Below are 18,689 nucleotides of genomic sequence, written 5' to 3' on the forward strand. Positions count from 1 at the left end.
AAACAAGACTTTTAGACTTTACAAGCAATTTTAGATTAGATTAGATTAGATTCAACTTTAGTGTCAAGAGCAAGTACGGGTACAAGCTGATGAAATGCCGTTTCAGGCCAAGAGAGGTTTAGAGGTTTAGAGGTTTAGAGGTTTAAACAGAACCCCTCTCTCTCTCTCCTGCCCGGCCGCTCTGGGGCCCAGAGGTCCACTCAGGCAGAGCGACCCTCTGCCGCTCCACAGAGTCAACAGCCTCACCTACAGAGTCTCTGTAACCATGGTGACACGCACTCACTGCCTGCTTCATTCCAGAGGTTTGTTCAACCGGTTTGGTTTTCCTCTTCTCTCCATGTGTGAGAGGGCGAGTATGACGATGACGTCACCTGTATGTGCGTGCGTGTGCGCGCAAGTGTGTGCATGTGTGTAAACTGAGACTGAGGTTGTCTTTAGAGTGTGCAGTGTCACTTACACACACACACACACACACACACACACACACACACACACACACACAGAGGGCGTGTCCTTCCTGCCTCCGCCCCGCTCTGCCGTCGCAGTCTGTCTCCGCTCTGCTCTCTGTCTGCACTCTTCAGGTCTTCAGGTCTCCAAGTCTCTGCTTCTGGAGGGTCTGTGTGTGTGTGTGTGTGTTCCTGTAGCACCTGTGGATCGGCAGCAGCAGCAGGATGGGGGCGTCCGCGTCCAGTCTGCTAGATGAATCCAGATCCAAGTGGATCCGAGGTAAAGTTTGTTTTGCGTTCTCTCTCTCTCTCTCTCTCTCTCTGTGTGTGTCTCTCTCTCTCTCTGTGTGTGTGTCTCTCTCTCTCTCTCTCTCTCGCTCTCTGTGTGTGTGTCTCTCTCTCTCTCTCTCTCTCTCTGTGTGTGTCTCTCTCTCTGTGTGTGTGTGTGTGTGTGTGTGTCTCTCTCTCTCTCTCTCTCTCTGTGTGTGTCTCTCTCTCTGTGTGTGTGTGTGTGTGTGTGTGTCTCTCTCTCTCTCTCTCTCTCTCTCTCTCTCTGTATTTCATTGTTGGGCTCCTTCCCCCTTTACCTGACACACACCTCAGACACACACACACACACACACACACACACACACACACACACACACACACACACACACACAATCGCTGGTTCTGGTTTGTGCTGCAGGATGATCCTGACATTCCGGTTCTACAGGCACAGAAAAATGAGAGCCAAGAGCTGCGTGTGTGTGTGTGTGTGTGTGTGTGTGTGTGTGTGTGTGTGTGTGTGTGTGTGTGTGAGAGAGAGAGAGAGAGACACAGACACAGACACAGACACAGAGGTGTGTCCATCGGAGGACAAAAGACACGTCTGTCCTCTTTTCTCTTCTTCTCTTGTTGTGTTTGTCACTGAATCATCAAAACCACACAAACAAAACATTTAGAGATCCAGACTGCAAATCACTTTAACTGCAGTTTAACTTTGATATGATGTCATTTACCCAGCTGCTGCTGTGCTGTTGCTATGGTTACACTGTCAGGGTGTGTGTGCGTGTGTATTTTGTCACTCCTTCTACTTGAGTAAAGGGTGAGTGAGGCTGGAGCTCATGGTTCTGCTGGTTCTGCTGGGATGTGAGGTGGTCTCTGTCTGTGAGCAGCAGGTGGGCTTCTCGCTCAGACCATGAGGGGCTCTGACTTCCTGTCTCAGACTGAAGGAGGAGAACCTTGATCCTCTCAGAGCATCCAGAGCATCCAGAGCATCCAGGGGTCCCAACTCCAAAAAGCTTCATGAGTCTTTGTTCCCACAATGTTTACTTGATTTAAACAGACAGTGTGTACATTACTCCTCTCTTCCTCCTCTGTTACTCCTCTCTTCCTCCTCTCTTCCTCCTCTGTTACTCCTCTCTTCCTCCTCTGTTACTCCTCTCTTCCTCCTCTCTTCCTCCTCTGTTACTCCTCTCTTCCTCCTCTGTTACTCCTCTCTTCCTCCTCTGTTACTCCTCTCTTCCTCCTCTCTTCCTCCTCTGTTCCTCCTCTCTTCCTCCTCTGTTGCTCCTCTCTTCCTCCTCTCTTCCTCTCAGATGGGCGTGGCAGACGTACACACACACACACGTTACACGGTGGTGACCTCAGCCTGTGTCATCGACCTTCAGAGACTCTTGTTTACATGTAAACATAAAGACGTGTGGATGTGACAACAAACAGGCTCTGAGCTTCACACACAGACACACACACACACACACACTCTAACACACTCCCTCACAGAGACACTCACACACTCCCTCTTACACACACACACTCACACACACACACACTCACACACTCCCTCACACACTCTCACACACTCTCACTCACTCCCGCACTCACTCTCACACTCTCACACACTCCCTCTTACACACACACACTCACACACTCCCTCACACACTCTCACAAACTCCCTCACACACACACTCCCTCAGTCACTCTCTCTCTCTCTCTCTCTCTCTCTCTCTCTCTCTCTCTCTCTCTCTCTCTCTCTCTCTCTCTCTCTCTCTCTCACACACACTCTGACTCCTCCCCTCTGCGTGTTTGTGTGACACGTCTCAGTCGTGTTCAGACTCGCACAGCTTCTGGTTTTTCTCTTTCGTGTGCCTGTGTGCTGAGTCACATGACGTCCAGGCGTGTGTGTGCGTGTGTGTGTGTGTGTGTGTGTGTGTGAAGCTTACCAGTATGGAATGTAAACACGTTTACCTGCTGATTGTGGCTCAGTTGATCTGTTTACTTGTGGATTGATGAAATATTTACACTTCAATGAAACCACAACAGAAAGCTTCTGAGGTGAAGATCAGCAGAATACACACTTACACACTATGCTCAGTGTGTGGAACAGACACGCCACAACATGTGCACACACGCACACGGATACTGACACACACACACACACACACACACACACACAGGCGTCCTTTCCGTCTCAGAGTTTTGTTTAACCGCCTCATTATAATAACAAAGTAGCTGCAGAATAATTTTCATACATGACAACAGGAAGTCATATCAGGTCAGACGGTCCAATCAGAGCCCAGGATCTTCATGAACCAACAAGACAACAAACACAGGACACAGATTTTTACATTTTGGTGACTGGACTTTGTCTTTTGTTTATAAGACTCAGAGCTCTTAGTTTCTATCCAGGATACAGACCGTGATGCGTTCAGGCGCTTGTCCGTGGTGGGAAATCTCTGATGGTGCTTTAATGTATAGAAATCTAAGGAAGAGTTTCAGGCGTGGAGCAGAATCTCTCCCGCTTGTTTCTTCAGAGTCATGATCATGCACAGGTATTTCCATATTCCTCCCAGGTTCAAAGGTCACAGTGGTATTGTGTCGTAGTCACGTTGTCCCAGCTGGTAAAGTTTACAACTTGTAATATTTACATGAAAAAACATTCTAAAAGTGATATTTTTGATATTTCTGCGCAGACGAGACGGAGGCGGAGCTCCAGCACTTTGCTCCGTATTACAGGAAGCAGTTCTCAGTGGCTCGATTCTGCGAGCTGGGAGACGAAGTGGAGCATCAGGACCACAAAGTCACACAGCTGCTCCTACACAAGGTCGCCAACCAGGCTTTTATTCTGAAAATCCTACTCTTCATTCTTTTAGGCTTTTATTCTGAAAACCATCTGTGTGCGTGTGTGTGTACAGGAAAGTCGTGAGCAGGGGGAGGTGCTGTACGAGGAAGCGGTGCTTTATTTTGATGAAAGCAGGAAGTGGCGTGACCGTTATGTGGTTGTGAGAGGGAACTACTGCCTGGAGTGTCACGACAGCTTAGAGGTGAGACAAACAAACAAACAAACAAACAAACAAACAAACAAACAAACAAACACAGCACAACAAACACAAGCCTCCTCTTCCTCCTGCAGACGTTCATTAAAGGAGTTCAGCCACGACACAAGCTGCTTCCAACAGGCGGCGTTGTCCTGACAACAGAGGAGAAGTACATAGTGATGGTGGACCTCTGTTTCCCTGACGACAGCAGTGAGTGTACTTCCTGTTTGTTAGCAATTTATAATAATAACAGCTGTTATGTTTGTGCTTGATGTGTTTGTTGTTTCCAGGTTGATTACTTTTTGGACCTCAATCATCTGCAGAGAAATCCTGGCCTCTGATTGGCTGGCAGCTCTTTGGTCAGTGACATCCTGTGTTTGTGTTTCAGACCTGAAGGAGGACTTTGCTCCTCCTCTGTCCGGGATGCCGGGTCAGTTTCCCGTTTACCTCCGTCTGCCTTACCGCAGAGACGCCTACTTCCTCTTCAAGCAGGAAGTGAAGCAGGCTGGCTTCCTGTCCATCCTGTCAGACTGCATCCGACACCAGAACCAAGGTAGAACTACACAAACCAGATAGATGGTAGAGCCCCGCCCACTTAGTGATGGCCCCTCCTACTGATGACAATTTGATGGTTCTCCTCCTCCTCCTCCTCTTCCTCTGTCAGACTTCCTGAAGAAGAGGACGTGTGAAGTCCAGGCCTTCCTCAAAGCCCTGCAGCTCCTCAGGCAGGACAGAGGACAGTACGAGTCCTGGGACATGCTGATAGGCAGCGACGTCAGGGTACACACACACACACACACACACACGGACACACACACGGACACACACACGGACACACACACATGGACACACACACACTGAAATACACGTGCACACACACGGACACACACACTCCCTTATAACCACACTGACTCTCTCTCTCTCTGCCCCCCCCCCCCCCCCCTTCAGGTGATGTCTAACCTGGTGATGGAGAAATTGTTGCCGAATCTGGAGAAGGATTTGCTGACTCGATTAAAAGTGAAGAAGATGGAGAAGAAGAGGAGTTGGTTTGCTGTAAGTCGTCCTCTAAGGAGAGAGAGAGAGAGAGAGAGAGAGAGAGAGAGAGAGAGAGAGAGAGAGAGAGAGAGAGAGAGAGAGAGAGAGAGAGAGAGAGAGAGAGAGAGAGAGAGAGAGAGAGAGAGAGAGAGAGAGAGAGAGATGTTGAATGTGGATGATGTGGTGTGGTGGTTCTGGTCTCCAGACGGTGGAGGCGGTCTACATCCTGGTCCAGGAGCAGCTTCTACAGGGACTCTCAGCCCTGAAGGAGGAATGCAGAATCTCTGCCCGCCAGCAGGAGGTGCTGATCCACTCTGACATGGACCAGATCCTGAAGGGCCGACAACTGCTGGAGGACAAAGTCAGAGGTAAACACACACACACACATACACACACACACACACAGCATTCCTTGAACTGTGAACCTGTGATGAGAACATAGAGTTCAGACATATGAAGCTTTGTTGTGTGTTGTGTGTTGTGTGTTGTGTGTTGTGTGTTGTGTGCTGTGTGTTGTGTGTTGTGTGCTGTGTGTTGTGTGTTGTGTGCTGTGTGTTGTGTGTTGTGTGTTGTGTGTGGTGCAGACAGAGCGGCAGCAGTGGCAGAGCAGCTGTGTTCAGACGGCGTGCAGCCCTATCTCCCCTCTGTGCTGGACGAGATGATGGAACCAATCAGCTCGGGTTTCCAGGAGGGACGAGCGCTGAGCGAGAACACCATGGAGCGAGTGTGTCAGGGCATCCAGGAGGGCGGAGTCAACGATGAGCTGAAGCAGGTGGGTTCATGTCTGCTGGCTGTCCTGACCCCTGCTGGACAGAGGAGATACTCCAATATTCAGGGTTTCTAAGGAAACGCTCTAAATGTGCACAGCCTGATTCACAAATACTTCAATTGAAGCTCATAGCTCATTGGCCGATGGTGTCTGTGTGATCTGCAGCACCTACAGAGTTCATATGTGCACAAGAGTTTATGTCAAATAGGCCACGCCCCATTCAGAGCAGCATGTGTGTGTGTGTGTGTGTGTGTGTTCCTGGTCCTTTAGTCCCTGAGCTCCAGGCCCAACCTGCTCAGCTGCTACCACAGCATCAGCAGACTGCAGGACAAACAGCAGCAGCTGCACCAACGCTTCGGCTTCTCCAACATCACTGCGCTCGTCCACAGTGCGCAGATCGACCTGCAGCAGGTACCACGCGCCCTCTGGCACACACACTTCCTGTCCACACACAGGTTTGTTGTCCATGCTCAGATAAATCACTTGTTTTTGTGGTATACAGTGGGAACAGTCTGTGTGTTTACCCACCTGTTGTGACTTCCTGCCGGCCCGGCCCGTCACGCTGTAGCTGCTGGTTTGTGCTTAGCTTCCTTCCTGTGTGGGATCTGATCCAAAGAGTTTCCTGTTTCAGCTGATGGAAAACGCTGCATACACGTTCGAGCAGCTGCTGTACAAAGTGATCCAGGAGAACCCGGAGAACCCGGAGAACGTAGCACCTGCTGTGGAAAAGGCCAAACACCGCGTGCTGAAGGTCAGACCCTCCTCATCATGGAACCTTTCTGGACACAGTCATAGTACAAGCCCCTCCCACAGCACAGACAGCAGCTCTGATTGGCTGGAGCCTGTTTCTGCTGTGTGGGTGTGGGGGAGTGATGAGCTCAGTACTTATCAATCGACCCTGACCGTGTTAACAAACAGAACTGATGGATCTTTGTGTCTCACAGCAATACGATCACGACAGCAGCTCTGTGAGGAAGAGGATCCTGAGAGAGGCTCTCCTGGCAATCACTCTGCCCTTCATCAAGAGGAAGCTGAAGGACACCAGAGCTGTCAGTCACACACACACACACACACACACACACACACGCACACACACACACGCACACACGCACACGCACACACGCACACATTACATTACATTACATTACGGTCATTTAGCAGACGCTTTTATCCAAAGCGACTTACAATAAGTGTGTTCAACACACACGCACACACACACACACACGCACACACACACACACACACACACACACACACACACACACACACACACACACACACATACACAGACACACACACACACACACACGCACGCACACACACACACACACACACACACACACACACACACATACACACACACACACATACACAGACACACACACACACACACACACACCCACACACACGCACACACGCACACACACACACGCACACACACACGCACACACACACACACACACACACACACACACACACACACACACACACGCACGCACACACACACACACACACACACACACACACTCACACACACACACACACACACACACACACATACACACACACACACATACACAGACACACACACACACACACACACACACACACACCCACACCCACCCACACACACACACACCCACACACACACACACACACACACACACACACACACACACACACACACAGACCTCTGACCTCTGACCTCTCTCATTCCTCAGGACCTTCAGGATCTGGATCAGCTGACTGATGCTGAGCACTCAAACTTCATCCAAGTTGAAAACATTTATGAAGGAATTCTACTGCAAATACTGGATCAGGAGGTCAACAAAGGTCAGACAACAGGAAGTGACCTTAACAACCAAACATGAACGTCCCTGTCCCTCCTCTTTCATCTTAAGCTCTTCTTCCATGTGTTTGGACATTCGACTGGTTTCTCTTGTAGTCTTTGTGTATTTTTCCACATATTTATCTCACCCGTCTCTCTGTGTCTCTGTGTCTCTGCCTGTCTGTCTCTCTGTCTGGTCTCACTCTCAGTGGTGAAGGAGGCGGCGGTCTTGCAGAAGTACAGTCTCTTCACAGACAGCAGGGACGTCCTCAGCCCGTCCAGCCGCTCCAGCCTGTCGTCCCCCTCCGCCTCCACCCCGGGCAGCCCGGCCCTTCTGGCGTCCCCCGCCTCGCCTCTGACGCCCCCCGCGTTTAACGGAGCCGCCCCCGATCTTCCAGAGACACCTGGCAACCGGGAGAGCGACGCTCCAGCAGACACCGTGGTCATCCATGTGCCCTTGGACGATGTTGGACAGAAGGAAAGTTCTCCTTCCACGCTGAATGAGGAGCTGGAGCCCACAGGAGATGCAGACGCTGTCCAAACATTGAAGTCTGAAGAAGAAGAACCAGCAGCTTCAACAGACACGGAGATTATTCAAGCAGCAGATGCAGAGGCCGCCACCGAACAGGAAGTCGTCGCTGTGGAAACGGCTGCTGAAGCTGAGACGCAGAGGACAGAAACAGAAGCAGCAGAGAAGCGGATCGAATCCTCAGAGGTGACCGTTACCCAGAATACATCACACACTAAAGAAGATGCGGCGGGGGAGGCTCCCTGTGAGAGCGCCGAGGTCAAAGCAGAGGCGCCCTCTGCTGGTCCAGCCTGTGTACTGACAGGTGAAGATGCCAGCCTCCATGCCGCCTCTGATCCTTCATCTCTAAACACGCAGACAGGGAGGGAGGCAGCCTCAACCACTTCTGACGTCGTGGAGGAAGAGGAGGGTAACGTTAGCCAATCACCTGAGAGCTCAGATGATCCAGAGACGCAGGAGGAGCCTGCATGCACACTGAGTGGCGACACGAGCAGCAATGTTGGAGGAGAGGAGGCCGTCAACGCAGATGAAAGTGTGAAAGCAGATTCCTCTGTGGAGGCGACAGAAATCCAAACCTCTGCAGAACCTGAAGAGGCCCTGCCCTCAACCCCCCAAGCCCCGCCCCCAGACAGCATCAAGGAGATCCGTGATCTGGTGGAGGAAGTGATCGAGGTGGAGGAGCTGGTGAAGCGTTACCCCAACGGAATTCCAACTGACGAATGACACAACCAGGATCAGGACCAGGACCGGGACCGGGACCGGGACCGGGACCGGGACCAGGGCCAGTAACGGGACCGGGACCTGGACCAGGGACTAGAAGAACAGATGTTATACTGCCACCTACTAGAAGATCCAAATTATTAGGAGATTGTTGCTTCTTTTCTATTCTATTCTCTAATTCTGCCTCAGCTCAACACTGCCCCCTGCTGGAACAACATGAATGTTAGCAGGTAGTTTTGATTTCATCATCAATTGATGGAATAGAATCTGAAGATCTGAAAATCTTCCTCAAATGCAACAAACTAAATGAAACAGAATCATTTACATCGTTCACCTAAGACTTTCACTTAGGGACTCAGTTATTGTGACACAACTCACTTTAAGGTTCAATCAGAACTCTGTCTCTTCTCACATCTCAATGAGCGGTGAGGAGCATCACAAGATCCAGAGCTTTAAAGGATCCAGAGCATCAAAGGATCCAGCTGATGGAGGGAACATAATTAGGGAACATATTCAGTGATTTATAGAGTTTAGAATCTTTTAGAAACCTTTGTATTGTTTTGTGTTGACAAAGGAAATCTAGACGTTGTCCCATTGTGACTCCTCAGGACTTCCATGTTGCCTTCAGAATGAATGAACACCTGTGCTGTAACATCAGCGCCACCAAGTGCCTGCGGTGTGAACGACATGTTAGACTGACATGGAAATATGAATAAAAGTGTAAGAACTCAAACCGGCTGAGGCTCAGATCGTTTGTTTGTCCTGAAACGTCAGCAGATGATTCAGTTTGATGAACCAATGACTCAGACTCAACCCAGAGCAGGTTGATCAGCATTATGACGGGATGTTTGTGTGTCTGTCAGAGTGATTATACACCGTATCTGATTGAATCCTACAGACTGACCTTTAATCATAATAATAATATTAATACATTTTATTTGTAGAGCACTTTTCATAGTTAAAAACAATCCCAAAGTGCTACAGAGGACAGCGAAATTAAAACAGGTTTAAAAACAAGAGAACTATGACACAGTGTGTTACAAAATGCTTTGACCTCAGAGTGGTGGATTTTCTTGAGTAGCAGTTGGACGCCTGAGCTTTGAGACCTTAAAGTCCAGGAGCAACAGAGATGTGAGAGAAATGTGGAGAAATCTGTGTGTGAGGGCTCTCTGTGTGTGTGTGTGTGTGTGTGAGGAGGGAAGTGTCACACCAACACAACGGTGAGATGGGGTCAGAGGTCAGAAGACAAACACAAGGTGTGAGAGTGTAGAATCTGTGTGTGCATCAGCTGCTCCTACACACACTAACTCCAAATTCCTGTAGGGGGCGTTGGCGTCACACTGCAGCTGAACCTCATCAGAGAGAGTGTGTACGTGTGTGTGTGTGTGTGTGTCTCTCTCTCTACAGTGAGGTCACTTAAGTTCCTGGTCACTGGTTGGTGAGTAGGTGTGGTCTGGTGGCAGAGGGGGCGGGGCCAGTGCCTGCTCTGTGCCATGTTCTGGCAGGAGTTCAGGAAAGAATGAATCCTGAGGAGACACACTCTCTCTCTCTCTCTCTCTCTCTCTCTCCCCCCCCTTCTGTTTCTCTCCAACTTTTAGTTTTTGGCATCAGAGGATCACAAACACAGCTGCCAAGATTCCACATACTTTTCTCTCCCCCCCTTTCCCTCTCCTCTCTCTCGTTCTTGCTCTCTCTCTCTCTCTCTCTCTCTCTCTCTCTCTCTCTCTCACTGTCTCTCTCTCTCTCTCTCCTTCTCTCTCCTCTCTCTCATTCTTTCTCTCTCCTTCTCTCTCCTCTCTCTCGTTCTTTCTCTCTCTCTCTGAAGTTCATCCAGGTTCATCTCTCAGGAGTTGGGAAACAGAAAGACAGTTTTCTCCACTTAGTGTCTCTCTCTCTCTCTCTCCCTCTCTCTCTCTCTCTCTCTCTCTCTCTCTCTCTCTCTCTGTCGCTCATACACACGCATACTTCACATGTAAATGAAACTTTGTGTGTGTGTGTGTGTGTTCTTGGTAACCGTCCTGACTCCTCCCCCCGCCGTGTGTTTTGATTTCCTCGGTAATGGCTCGGTGTTTTCCAGGCGTGACATCATGAAGGAGGAGAGGGGAGGGCAGAAGAGGTGGGGCAGGGGGGCGGAGCTGAGGTCACAATGTCACCCGCTGAGCAGGCCACACCCCGTTCCTCTGCCCTGCACCAGGGGAGAAGTCGTACTCTGAGAGAGTTTCACAGAGAGCAGCTGCACGCCAGACGGATTCTCCTCTCCTCCACCTTCCTCATTCTCACGTCCAACACATCCACCACCAACTCATCCTTTCCTCCCCACTCATGGCGGACCCCAAGTCCTCACAGACCGCAAAGAATGTGGTGATCGCCGTGCTGACGCTGTGGTCCATCGCGGCTCTCATCATCATCGTGGTGTGGTCGACCTCGCCGGACCTGAAGAGCTCGGCCCAGTGCCGCGCCGAGCTGCAGGCGGTGACGGAGAAGCTGGAGGGGTCCCGGGTGGTGTGGACCAAGGACAGGGTGGCACTGGAGGAGATGGTAGAGCAGGCGCGGAGGGAGGGGGACAAGCAGAAGATGGAGATCCAGACACTGAAAGGACTTCTGGAGGCCGCCAACGTCTCGCTGGACGAATGCCGACAGGAAAACGTGAGTGATTTATTTGACTGCACTATCACATTAAAGGACGGACGCTCCTGTCTGAGGAGTTCAGCAGCTCTCAGGTCCGAAGCTCTCAAAGTCACGGAGCAGTTTTCAGTTTCAATTCTGTGTAAATATCTGAGCCATCAGACGCGTTTCTGCATCTCTGTGTAGAACTCACTCCAGCTAAAAATAGTTTCAGTTTCCATTCAACTGCCAAACAGATTCCAGAGCTGAGCCCCACCCATCACACATCACACACACATCACACACACATCACACATCTGCTGCTCTCTGCTTATCTTATCTTCACTTTAAGTTTCATCTTCAGAAAACTTTAGTTTTCTAAATGTTAAGACAAAACTAAAGATCACATCTGAGCTGAAGTTAGACTCTAATACATGTTTGGAGAGTTTGACTGAGAAATCAAGACGGACTGAACCATCTTATGACTGCAGGTATTGCATGAGATGCTGACTGGCAGGATGAGCTTAGCAGAACAGGAGAGTAAAAGTCTGAAGAGTGAGCAGACACACCTTCATTCATTCATTCATGTTGTGAATCACCTTTGGTGTAAATGAGGTCATTCGTTCATTCAGTGGGGTCAAAGGTCACCGCACTCTGTCTCCTGCTTTGAATGCAGGACTTTATTGCTTTTATTTGATTGATATTGTGACCTGATGTGATTTGGCCGTGATGATGTTTTCTGCTGTTGATGAAGAGCTGTGGGAGTTTCATGGTTCTCACTCAGATGAAGACAAAATGGATCTGTTGATTTAAAACTGGAAGAGAATCCAGATGGAGGCTTGGGCCAACCCCTGGTGTGGATGTTGTCACCATAGTAACGTGGTCTCAAACATGCCTGTGGTTGAGAGAAGGCATGAAGAAGAAGACGGTGACACATCCTGATGATCCACATTCAATCTAAACCTTCATCACAAACCAAACTGTGTGTGTGAATCTTTTCAGTCAGAGAAGCTCGATGTTCCACTCATGGACTCGTGCTTCATGTCACCTCCGACTTGTAGCGGCGTGTTAACACACGGGGCAGCTGAGCTCAGCGTCACGTGACTCCAGCCGTGACGCTGGGTGTGTTTGAGGTGTGTGTGAACATGGATTCCTGAGACGCCGCCCGGCCTGTGAGGGGACATTGTTTCAGTTTGTTGCTTGTAGTTGGAACGTTCCAGCTTCTCATTCCCAGTGTTGTTGGTAGGAAAAAGTGAGTGTTTGCCTTCACTCTCCCTCCTCCTCCTCCTCCTCCTCCTGCTGCTGCTGCTTGGGTCTCCTTGTGGTTGGTCCTGACTCATTCCTCCTGCTCCTCCTTTCCTTCCTTCACCTCTGCTCCACTCCCCCTTCTCTCCCTCCCTCCCTCCCTCCTGGTCTTTTCCTCGGCCTGAAGGAAATAACAACACACACTTTTTAAGGATTCTATGATTAAAGTCAAATTATGAAAACTAAACTTTTCTTTTTCAAGTTGGCCCAAATCCTCTTCTGTATTTTTTTAACAGACAAATTTCACGAAAAGTCAAAGTGTGATTCAATGCTCATGAACCAGAAAAGGAACGTTTCCTGCCTACTGACTTCCTGTTTGTCAGAACATTTGGTTAGAGGATTTAACTCTTAAACATCACATTGTGGAAGTGTACAGTTTACAGTTTACACACTTTTTCCTGTCATCAGTTGCGAAATCCTGGGTGTGGCTTACTTGACATAAAGAGTCATACGTGTGTGAGAGCAGCCAGCGCTCATGGATGTGAACCTGCAGACACCTAGAGACCAAAGACCAGGAGGTTCTATGCATTCATGCGGTTCTCTTGGTCTCCATGGAGATTAGTTTAGGATCTGAGGAGGACCTCTGGGTCTGAGATGTCTGGACTGCCAGAGAAGGTTCTGCAGTGTGGCTCTGCAGTGTGTGTTGCGTTGGTGTGTAACCGTGTGTGTGTGGGTGTGTGTGTGTGTGTTCCCTGCAGGTGGTCCTGAACGGGAACATCAGCGCTCTGCAGCAGGAGCTGGAGCTGCAGCAGCAGAAGGAAGTCAACCTGACGGCCCAGCTCAGCCTGCAGGAGGGTAAGAGTCCCCCATGTAACCATGGCAACGTATGACTTGGAGTACATAATATGAACAAAAACTAAACAAGAATCTGCTCTGTTTCTGGCTCATCAGAGACAGACAGACAGACAGACAGACAGACAGATGAGCCTGATAAGTAACTGATCTCTAACCCTGAGTGCTGCTGTGTCCTCCTCAGTAAAGTAAAGTGTTTGAACTGAAGGGATCTTGATGTCAAACAGCTCAACAAAACACAAACAGCTTCCATCTGTTCTCTGCTGAAAGAGCAGACAAAAGGCCCCATGCCTGAATGTTCCCTGGGGAGCCACTGAGTCTGAGGCTTATTGAGATGGATGTCGTGTACAAACCTGGGGCTGAGGCGTAGCTGAGGAGGAAGCAGAGGAACGACTTCCTGCTGTGGAACAGTAGGAGGGAAACAATGGATTCCTGTAGGGGGGCGATAATGACAGAACAGGGAGCCAAACAGCAGCCGCCGCTTAATGTGGAACACATGACATCACGGGCAAAACCCCTCACAGCAACGACCACTCGAGGAAGGGAAAGTTCATACCTCCTCCAAGGCCAAACAGTCTCTGAGTTGCCAAGTCCAGGCTTTTACTCTCATTTCACTCTAAATCAGATGTGTAAACAGATTGATTGACAGTGGCATGGATGACATCATCCTCTTCTGGATCAAGGAGGTGCAGGTCTGGGCTAAGCTGCAGCATCACCTCCTGGTCCTGACTGGACCTGAGAGCTGCATGTTGATGAGCTTCAGTTACATGTTAACGTCATCATGTAACACGCTCATCTACCTACACACACACCGTAGACACACTCAGCAGGAAATGACTCCAGTCACCAATTTGCACAGTTGAGATTTGAACCAAATGTAAGTTGACTTCCCAGCAGTCGGCCCTGGGTTTGGACCTCAGCTCCGACACTTTGTTCTTACTGATGACCAGAATCTGAACACAAACACGCCGTCACACATGAAAACCCTGAAACTGGCATCATGGCACATTCCTGACATTCCTCAGTGACATCACACTGTGATAAACCTAAATGTGACCTTATAAGTGAATGTACCAGTGTAGTTACTGGCTCACTCTGTTCTCTCTTCTCCTCTCTGTTTTGTGTATTTGTTGCTGTTCTCTGTTTGAGGTTGTGTGTACCGTTGTGTGCTGTGTTTCAGATCACATCGAGTCCCTGCAGCACAACCTGACTCAGGCCTTCCACCAGACCGCGTCGTGTGTCAGCCTGCAGGCGGCCGCTGAGAGCCAGGCGCAAGCGTCTGACAGCCAAACCAAGGCGTGTCAGTCCAACCAGCAGTACCTGAAGAAACAGCTGTGAGTCCAAAGCAGCACAGCCTCTTCAAGCTGAAACATTCTGAGACCAGAAAGAAACCAGTCAAATCCAGCTTCTCTGTATTTACTGGAGGCTCCTGGTTTAATTCCAGAAGTCTTATTGAGCAAGGCACTGAAGCCCTAACTGCTCCTGATGTGCAGGTTGTCTGTGAACCTGCCGTCACTGAATGTGAGGTCAATGTAAAGAGCTTGGGCCAAAAATGCTTTATAAGTCCAGAACATAAGAACATACACTGCGTCAGACGTCAGAGGGTTAAACCCTGTGACCCTCCAGCTCCGTGCTTTCCTTCGCCCCTCTGCTCCTTTTCTGGAAATCTGTCCTTGGGTCTTTATCTGGAGTGCTGGAGTTAAGAGTCTGTCTGCTTTCACTCACTGGGCTTTCACAGGAACACAGAACCTCCGTGGTCTCAGCAGGTCCAGTTGTCTTCACGTGAACATTCATCCTTCAGGGACCCTCTGACTTCTAGGCAACACTGTCCTGACTTTTCAGTGTGTGTGTGTGTGTTTAAGATGTTTCTGATGTACTGGTTGGTAAATTAGGTTGATCAGGTTTATAAATATGACATCACAGATTTGTATTAATGCACCAAAGTATTAATACTTCATTCCTCAGCCAGTCTCCTTTATGAATCCTGATCCCAGTGTCAAAATGTCAACATCAACCTTCCTGGTGGTGGCGCTATAACGACAACACTTTTCCATTTTTGTGATAATCCTGGAAGGTCACATGTCCGGGGTTTGGGCTGGAGGGCGGAGCTCTAGTCAACAAGTCAATAACCTGTTCACGTTCATCAGATCAAATGTGTGTGTGTGTGTGTGTGTGTGTGTGTGTGTGTGCAGGGACAAGTGTAAGGCGCCAGAGACTCAGCAGAGTCCCAAGCCCACCAGCGCCGCCTCGCCCCTCTCGGGTATTCCTGTTCTGGCTCTGCTGGCCTGCATGGGTCTGCATCTGATCACCTGTGAGTGAAGCTGCGTCTCCTAATCACATCCACCTGCTGGGGCGTAAATCAGCTGAGAGGAGACACGGCCAAGCACACACAGCACACAGCTCACATTCCAACACGGAGAGCAGAACCACTTTCATACGGCTGAACACATTTAGTAAAGCTAGACTCAGTTTGACTAAATGTTTAAATTTCAGATCATTTATGTCCAAACTCACTGTGTGTATGTGTGTGTGTGTCAGTGTGTAGATGTTCTCCTCCTCTCAGGTCTGTAGGTCTCTAATGGACCCTTATGGATCCATGATCAGGTGTTAGAGCCTCTAAAGCTCCTCTACATGGAGACAGGAGCTTAGATACACACATAGACGTCGGCATATTGCAACATTATTCTTATAGATTTAGTCATGAAATACATTTTTTTCACCCAGCGTTTTTTTCAAAATAAAATCTTTATTCTTGTAACCTTCTGAGGCTCTCTCAAAATATAAGGCCAAGAGTTTATCTTTCCTCTGTGCTTCGTTGACAATGTCATCCATTTATAGAACAATTGCATTCACATTGCAGCATGTCACTGTCAAGTGCAGCTGGAGGCAGGCAGAGAGACAGAGTTCACTGACAAAAAGTTAATATCACCCAAACATGAAGACAGATGCGTGGCCAGGCAGTTGGAAATGTCGGAAATCTGTGTGTAACCTGTGTGTGTGTGTGTGTGTGTGTGTGTGTGTGTCTGCAGGAGCACAGCGATGCAGCTCAACAGATGGTGAGCGCTGCGGCCCAGCATAGAGGTGGAGGCGGAGCCAGGACAAACAAAATGACTGCTGTACAGACTTCCTGTCTACACATCAAACAAAGCCAAGTGTCACACTGTCGTGTTGTCATAGGATGAGTGACTGCAGCTTCCTTCACCACTGTGTGTTTACCGCAGCGCTTAAAGACACAAATGCTTCCTTAAGCTTTAAAGAGCAAACAGCTGTATTATAGATAATCCTCACCTTTACTTTGTCTAAATCCTGTTGTCATTATGACGCAACGTTAGGGCCACACAGAGTTTAATAATAACAAATCAGGCTTTTTCCTGAAATAATTTAACTATTTATGTAACATTTTCTTAGATTGTTTTCTCATTTCTCAATAGTTCTTCATTTATGTCAAAGGGAAATGATGTAACATTAACATAACACACACCAAGAGAAAAGACTCAAAATATTACAACCTTCTTCATGAAACATCTTTTTCTATAAATATGCCTTTATTCTCTAAATCTCTCATCTTGGCCCTACTATTGCATCATAATGTCACCATGTGCTGTTACATTTGAGCCTGTGTTGATGCCTTGTTGATGCATTGAAAACAATCTGATATTTGGGATTTGTGAGCTAGCATCCAAACAATACCACAACATAATCTTGTGATTTGGTGCTATATAAATAAAGTGGGATTGTTGTCATTCAATGTTCATTGAAAAATGATTTAGAAAATAACCAGCAGGAAACAAACAGGGCACACAAATGAAAACCTGCATTGTGTGTGTGTGTGTGTGTGTGTGTGTGTGTGTGTGTGTGTGTGTGTGTGTGTGTGTGTGTGTGTGTGTGTGTGTGCACGCACTCACGCTTGTTGAGGCAAATGTTTAGCAAACACAACCTAAAGCTCAATAAATGCAGAAGAGAGGGATCGACTTTCAATGCTTTAAATCGTTTCATGGAATGTTTTAAGAATGAAAATGTTTATTAAAATAAAAACACCTGAGGAGTTAGGTCCTCCTTTGAATTATGACTAATGTCCTCCTTCATTACATGTTATGTGATTTTTGCTGGTGCCGAGTCGCACGTCAGCCGGCAAAAAAAAGCATGCAGACTCATTTTTTGGACTAATTAAGTGAAGTTGGATAATTTCCTACGGCACACCTGACGGTCTCTCACCACACACAGGTGTGCCGCGGCACAGTGGTTGAAAATCACTGTTTTAAACCACAGCCTTCTGTTTTGGCTGTAGGTCCGGGTCCGTATGGGACGGCTTCTGGGTCCAGATCCGGACCGCGGTCTGCCTGTTGGTGACCTAGGCTCTATATTATACTACTCTGTGTTATGTTTACATGTAACAGGAACAGGTTTTAGGGTGTTCTTGCATTTGCATCGTGGCTGATGCTGACGGGTGCTGCCTTGTGGATGTGCTGTGCCTAAGCCACAACGAAGTAACCTTCTCATTTTCCTACAGAGGGATTTTGTCTGGTGTCCACAAGAAGAAGAGGTGTGATTCTTAGCATCAGTGTGCTCTTCTTTTGTAGCTGAGTGCTGAATCTGGCAATCAGCCATAACCAACTGTGGCTGAATGACTTCCTCATTTTCAGTTAGGGCTTGTCCTTGGTGGTCTAGATAAAAAGACAACATGGTCAATTGAGAGATGAGACGCGCACCTTCTTGAAATATTGGAGAAGTCAGGCAATCTTCAAAGGCCATGTCACATGGAGAAGTCTGGCAATCCACTGAGGCCAGGTCCTGTGGGGGGCTCTGACAAATGGCTGAGGTAAAGTCCATTGGAGAGGTCTGGCAATTGGCTGAGGCCAGTTCCAGTGGGTGTGTCTGAAAAACGGCTGAGGTAAGTTCCCATGGAGATGTCTGGCAGTCAGCTGAGGCCAGGTCCCGGGAGGGAGTCTGACAATGCTCTAAGGCCATGCTACTTGGAGTCGTCTGGCAATCCACTGAGGCTAGGACCTGTTGAGGAATCTGGAAATCGGCTAAGGAACGGTCCCATGGGCACGTCTGGCAATCAGCTTCAACCAGGTTCGGTAGGGTAGTCTGACAATCGGTTGACACATGGTCCCATGGAGAAGTCTGACAGTCAGCTGATGCCAGGTCCCGGGAGGGAGTCTGGCAATCCTCTAAAGCCATGCTACTTGGAGTTGTCTGACAATCAACTGAGACAAGATTCCATGGGAGAGTCTGGCAAACAGCTGGGATCAGGTCCCGTGGGGAAGTGTTGCAATCCCCTAAGGCCATGCCACACGGAGAAGTTTTGCTATTCGTGGAGGCCAGGTCCCGCGGGGGAGTCCAGGAATTGGCTGAGGTA

General features: G+C 48.8%; 2 protein-coding genes across 2 annotated transcripts; both read left to right on the forward strand.

Moving 5' to 3' along the window:
• The first annotated feature begins 519 nt into the window (after window positions 1-519).
• Window positions 520-9,359, forward strand: LOC142988359 (protein Niban 1-like). Its single transcript, XM_076137499.1, has 14 exons — window positions 520-726; window positions 3,401-3,531; window positions 3,623-3,751; window positions 3,841-3,955; window positions 4,134-4,298; window positions 4,410-4,525; window positions 4,694-4,798; window positions 4,986-5,148; window positions 5,365-5,552; window positions 5,820-5,960; window positions 6,181-6,300; window positions 6,494-6,598; window positions 7,271-7,382; window positions 7,587-9,359. The coding sequence occupies exons 1-14, from the start codon at window positions 672-674 to the stop codon at window positions 8,627-8,629; spliced, it is 2,688 nt and encodes an 895-aa protein (XP_075993614.1). The 5' UTR covers window positions 520-671; the 3' UTR covers window positions 8,630-9,359.
• A 1,424-nt stretch (window positions 9,360-10,783) lies between these two features.
• Window positions 10,784-17,390, forward strand: LOC142988362 (uncharacterized). The gene is made up of 5 exons (XM_076137504.1): window positions 10,784-11,272; window positions 13,234-13,330; window positions 14,508-14,661; window positions 15,520-15,638; window positions 16,357-17,390. Coding segments are annotated over exons 1-5 (696 nt in total). The 5' UTR covers window positions 10,784-10,948; the 3' UTR covers window positions 16,359-17,390.
• Window positions 17,391-18,689: the final 1,299 nt, after the last annotated feature.

Source organism: Genypterus blacodes, unplaced genomic scaffold, assembly GCF_046128005.1.
Source record: "Genypterus blacodes isolate CSIRO-AG114 ecotype Tasmania unplaced genomic scaffold, CSIRO-AGI_Gbla_v1 ptg000323l_1, whole genome shotgun sequence".
Lineage (NCBI taxonomy): Eukaryota > Metazoa > Chordata > Actinopteri > Ophidiiformes > Ophidiidae > Genypterus > Genypterus blacodes.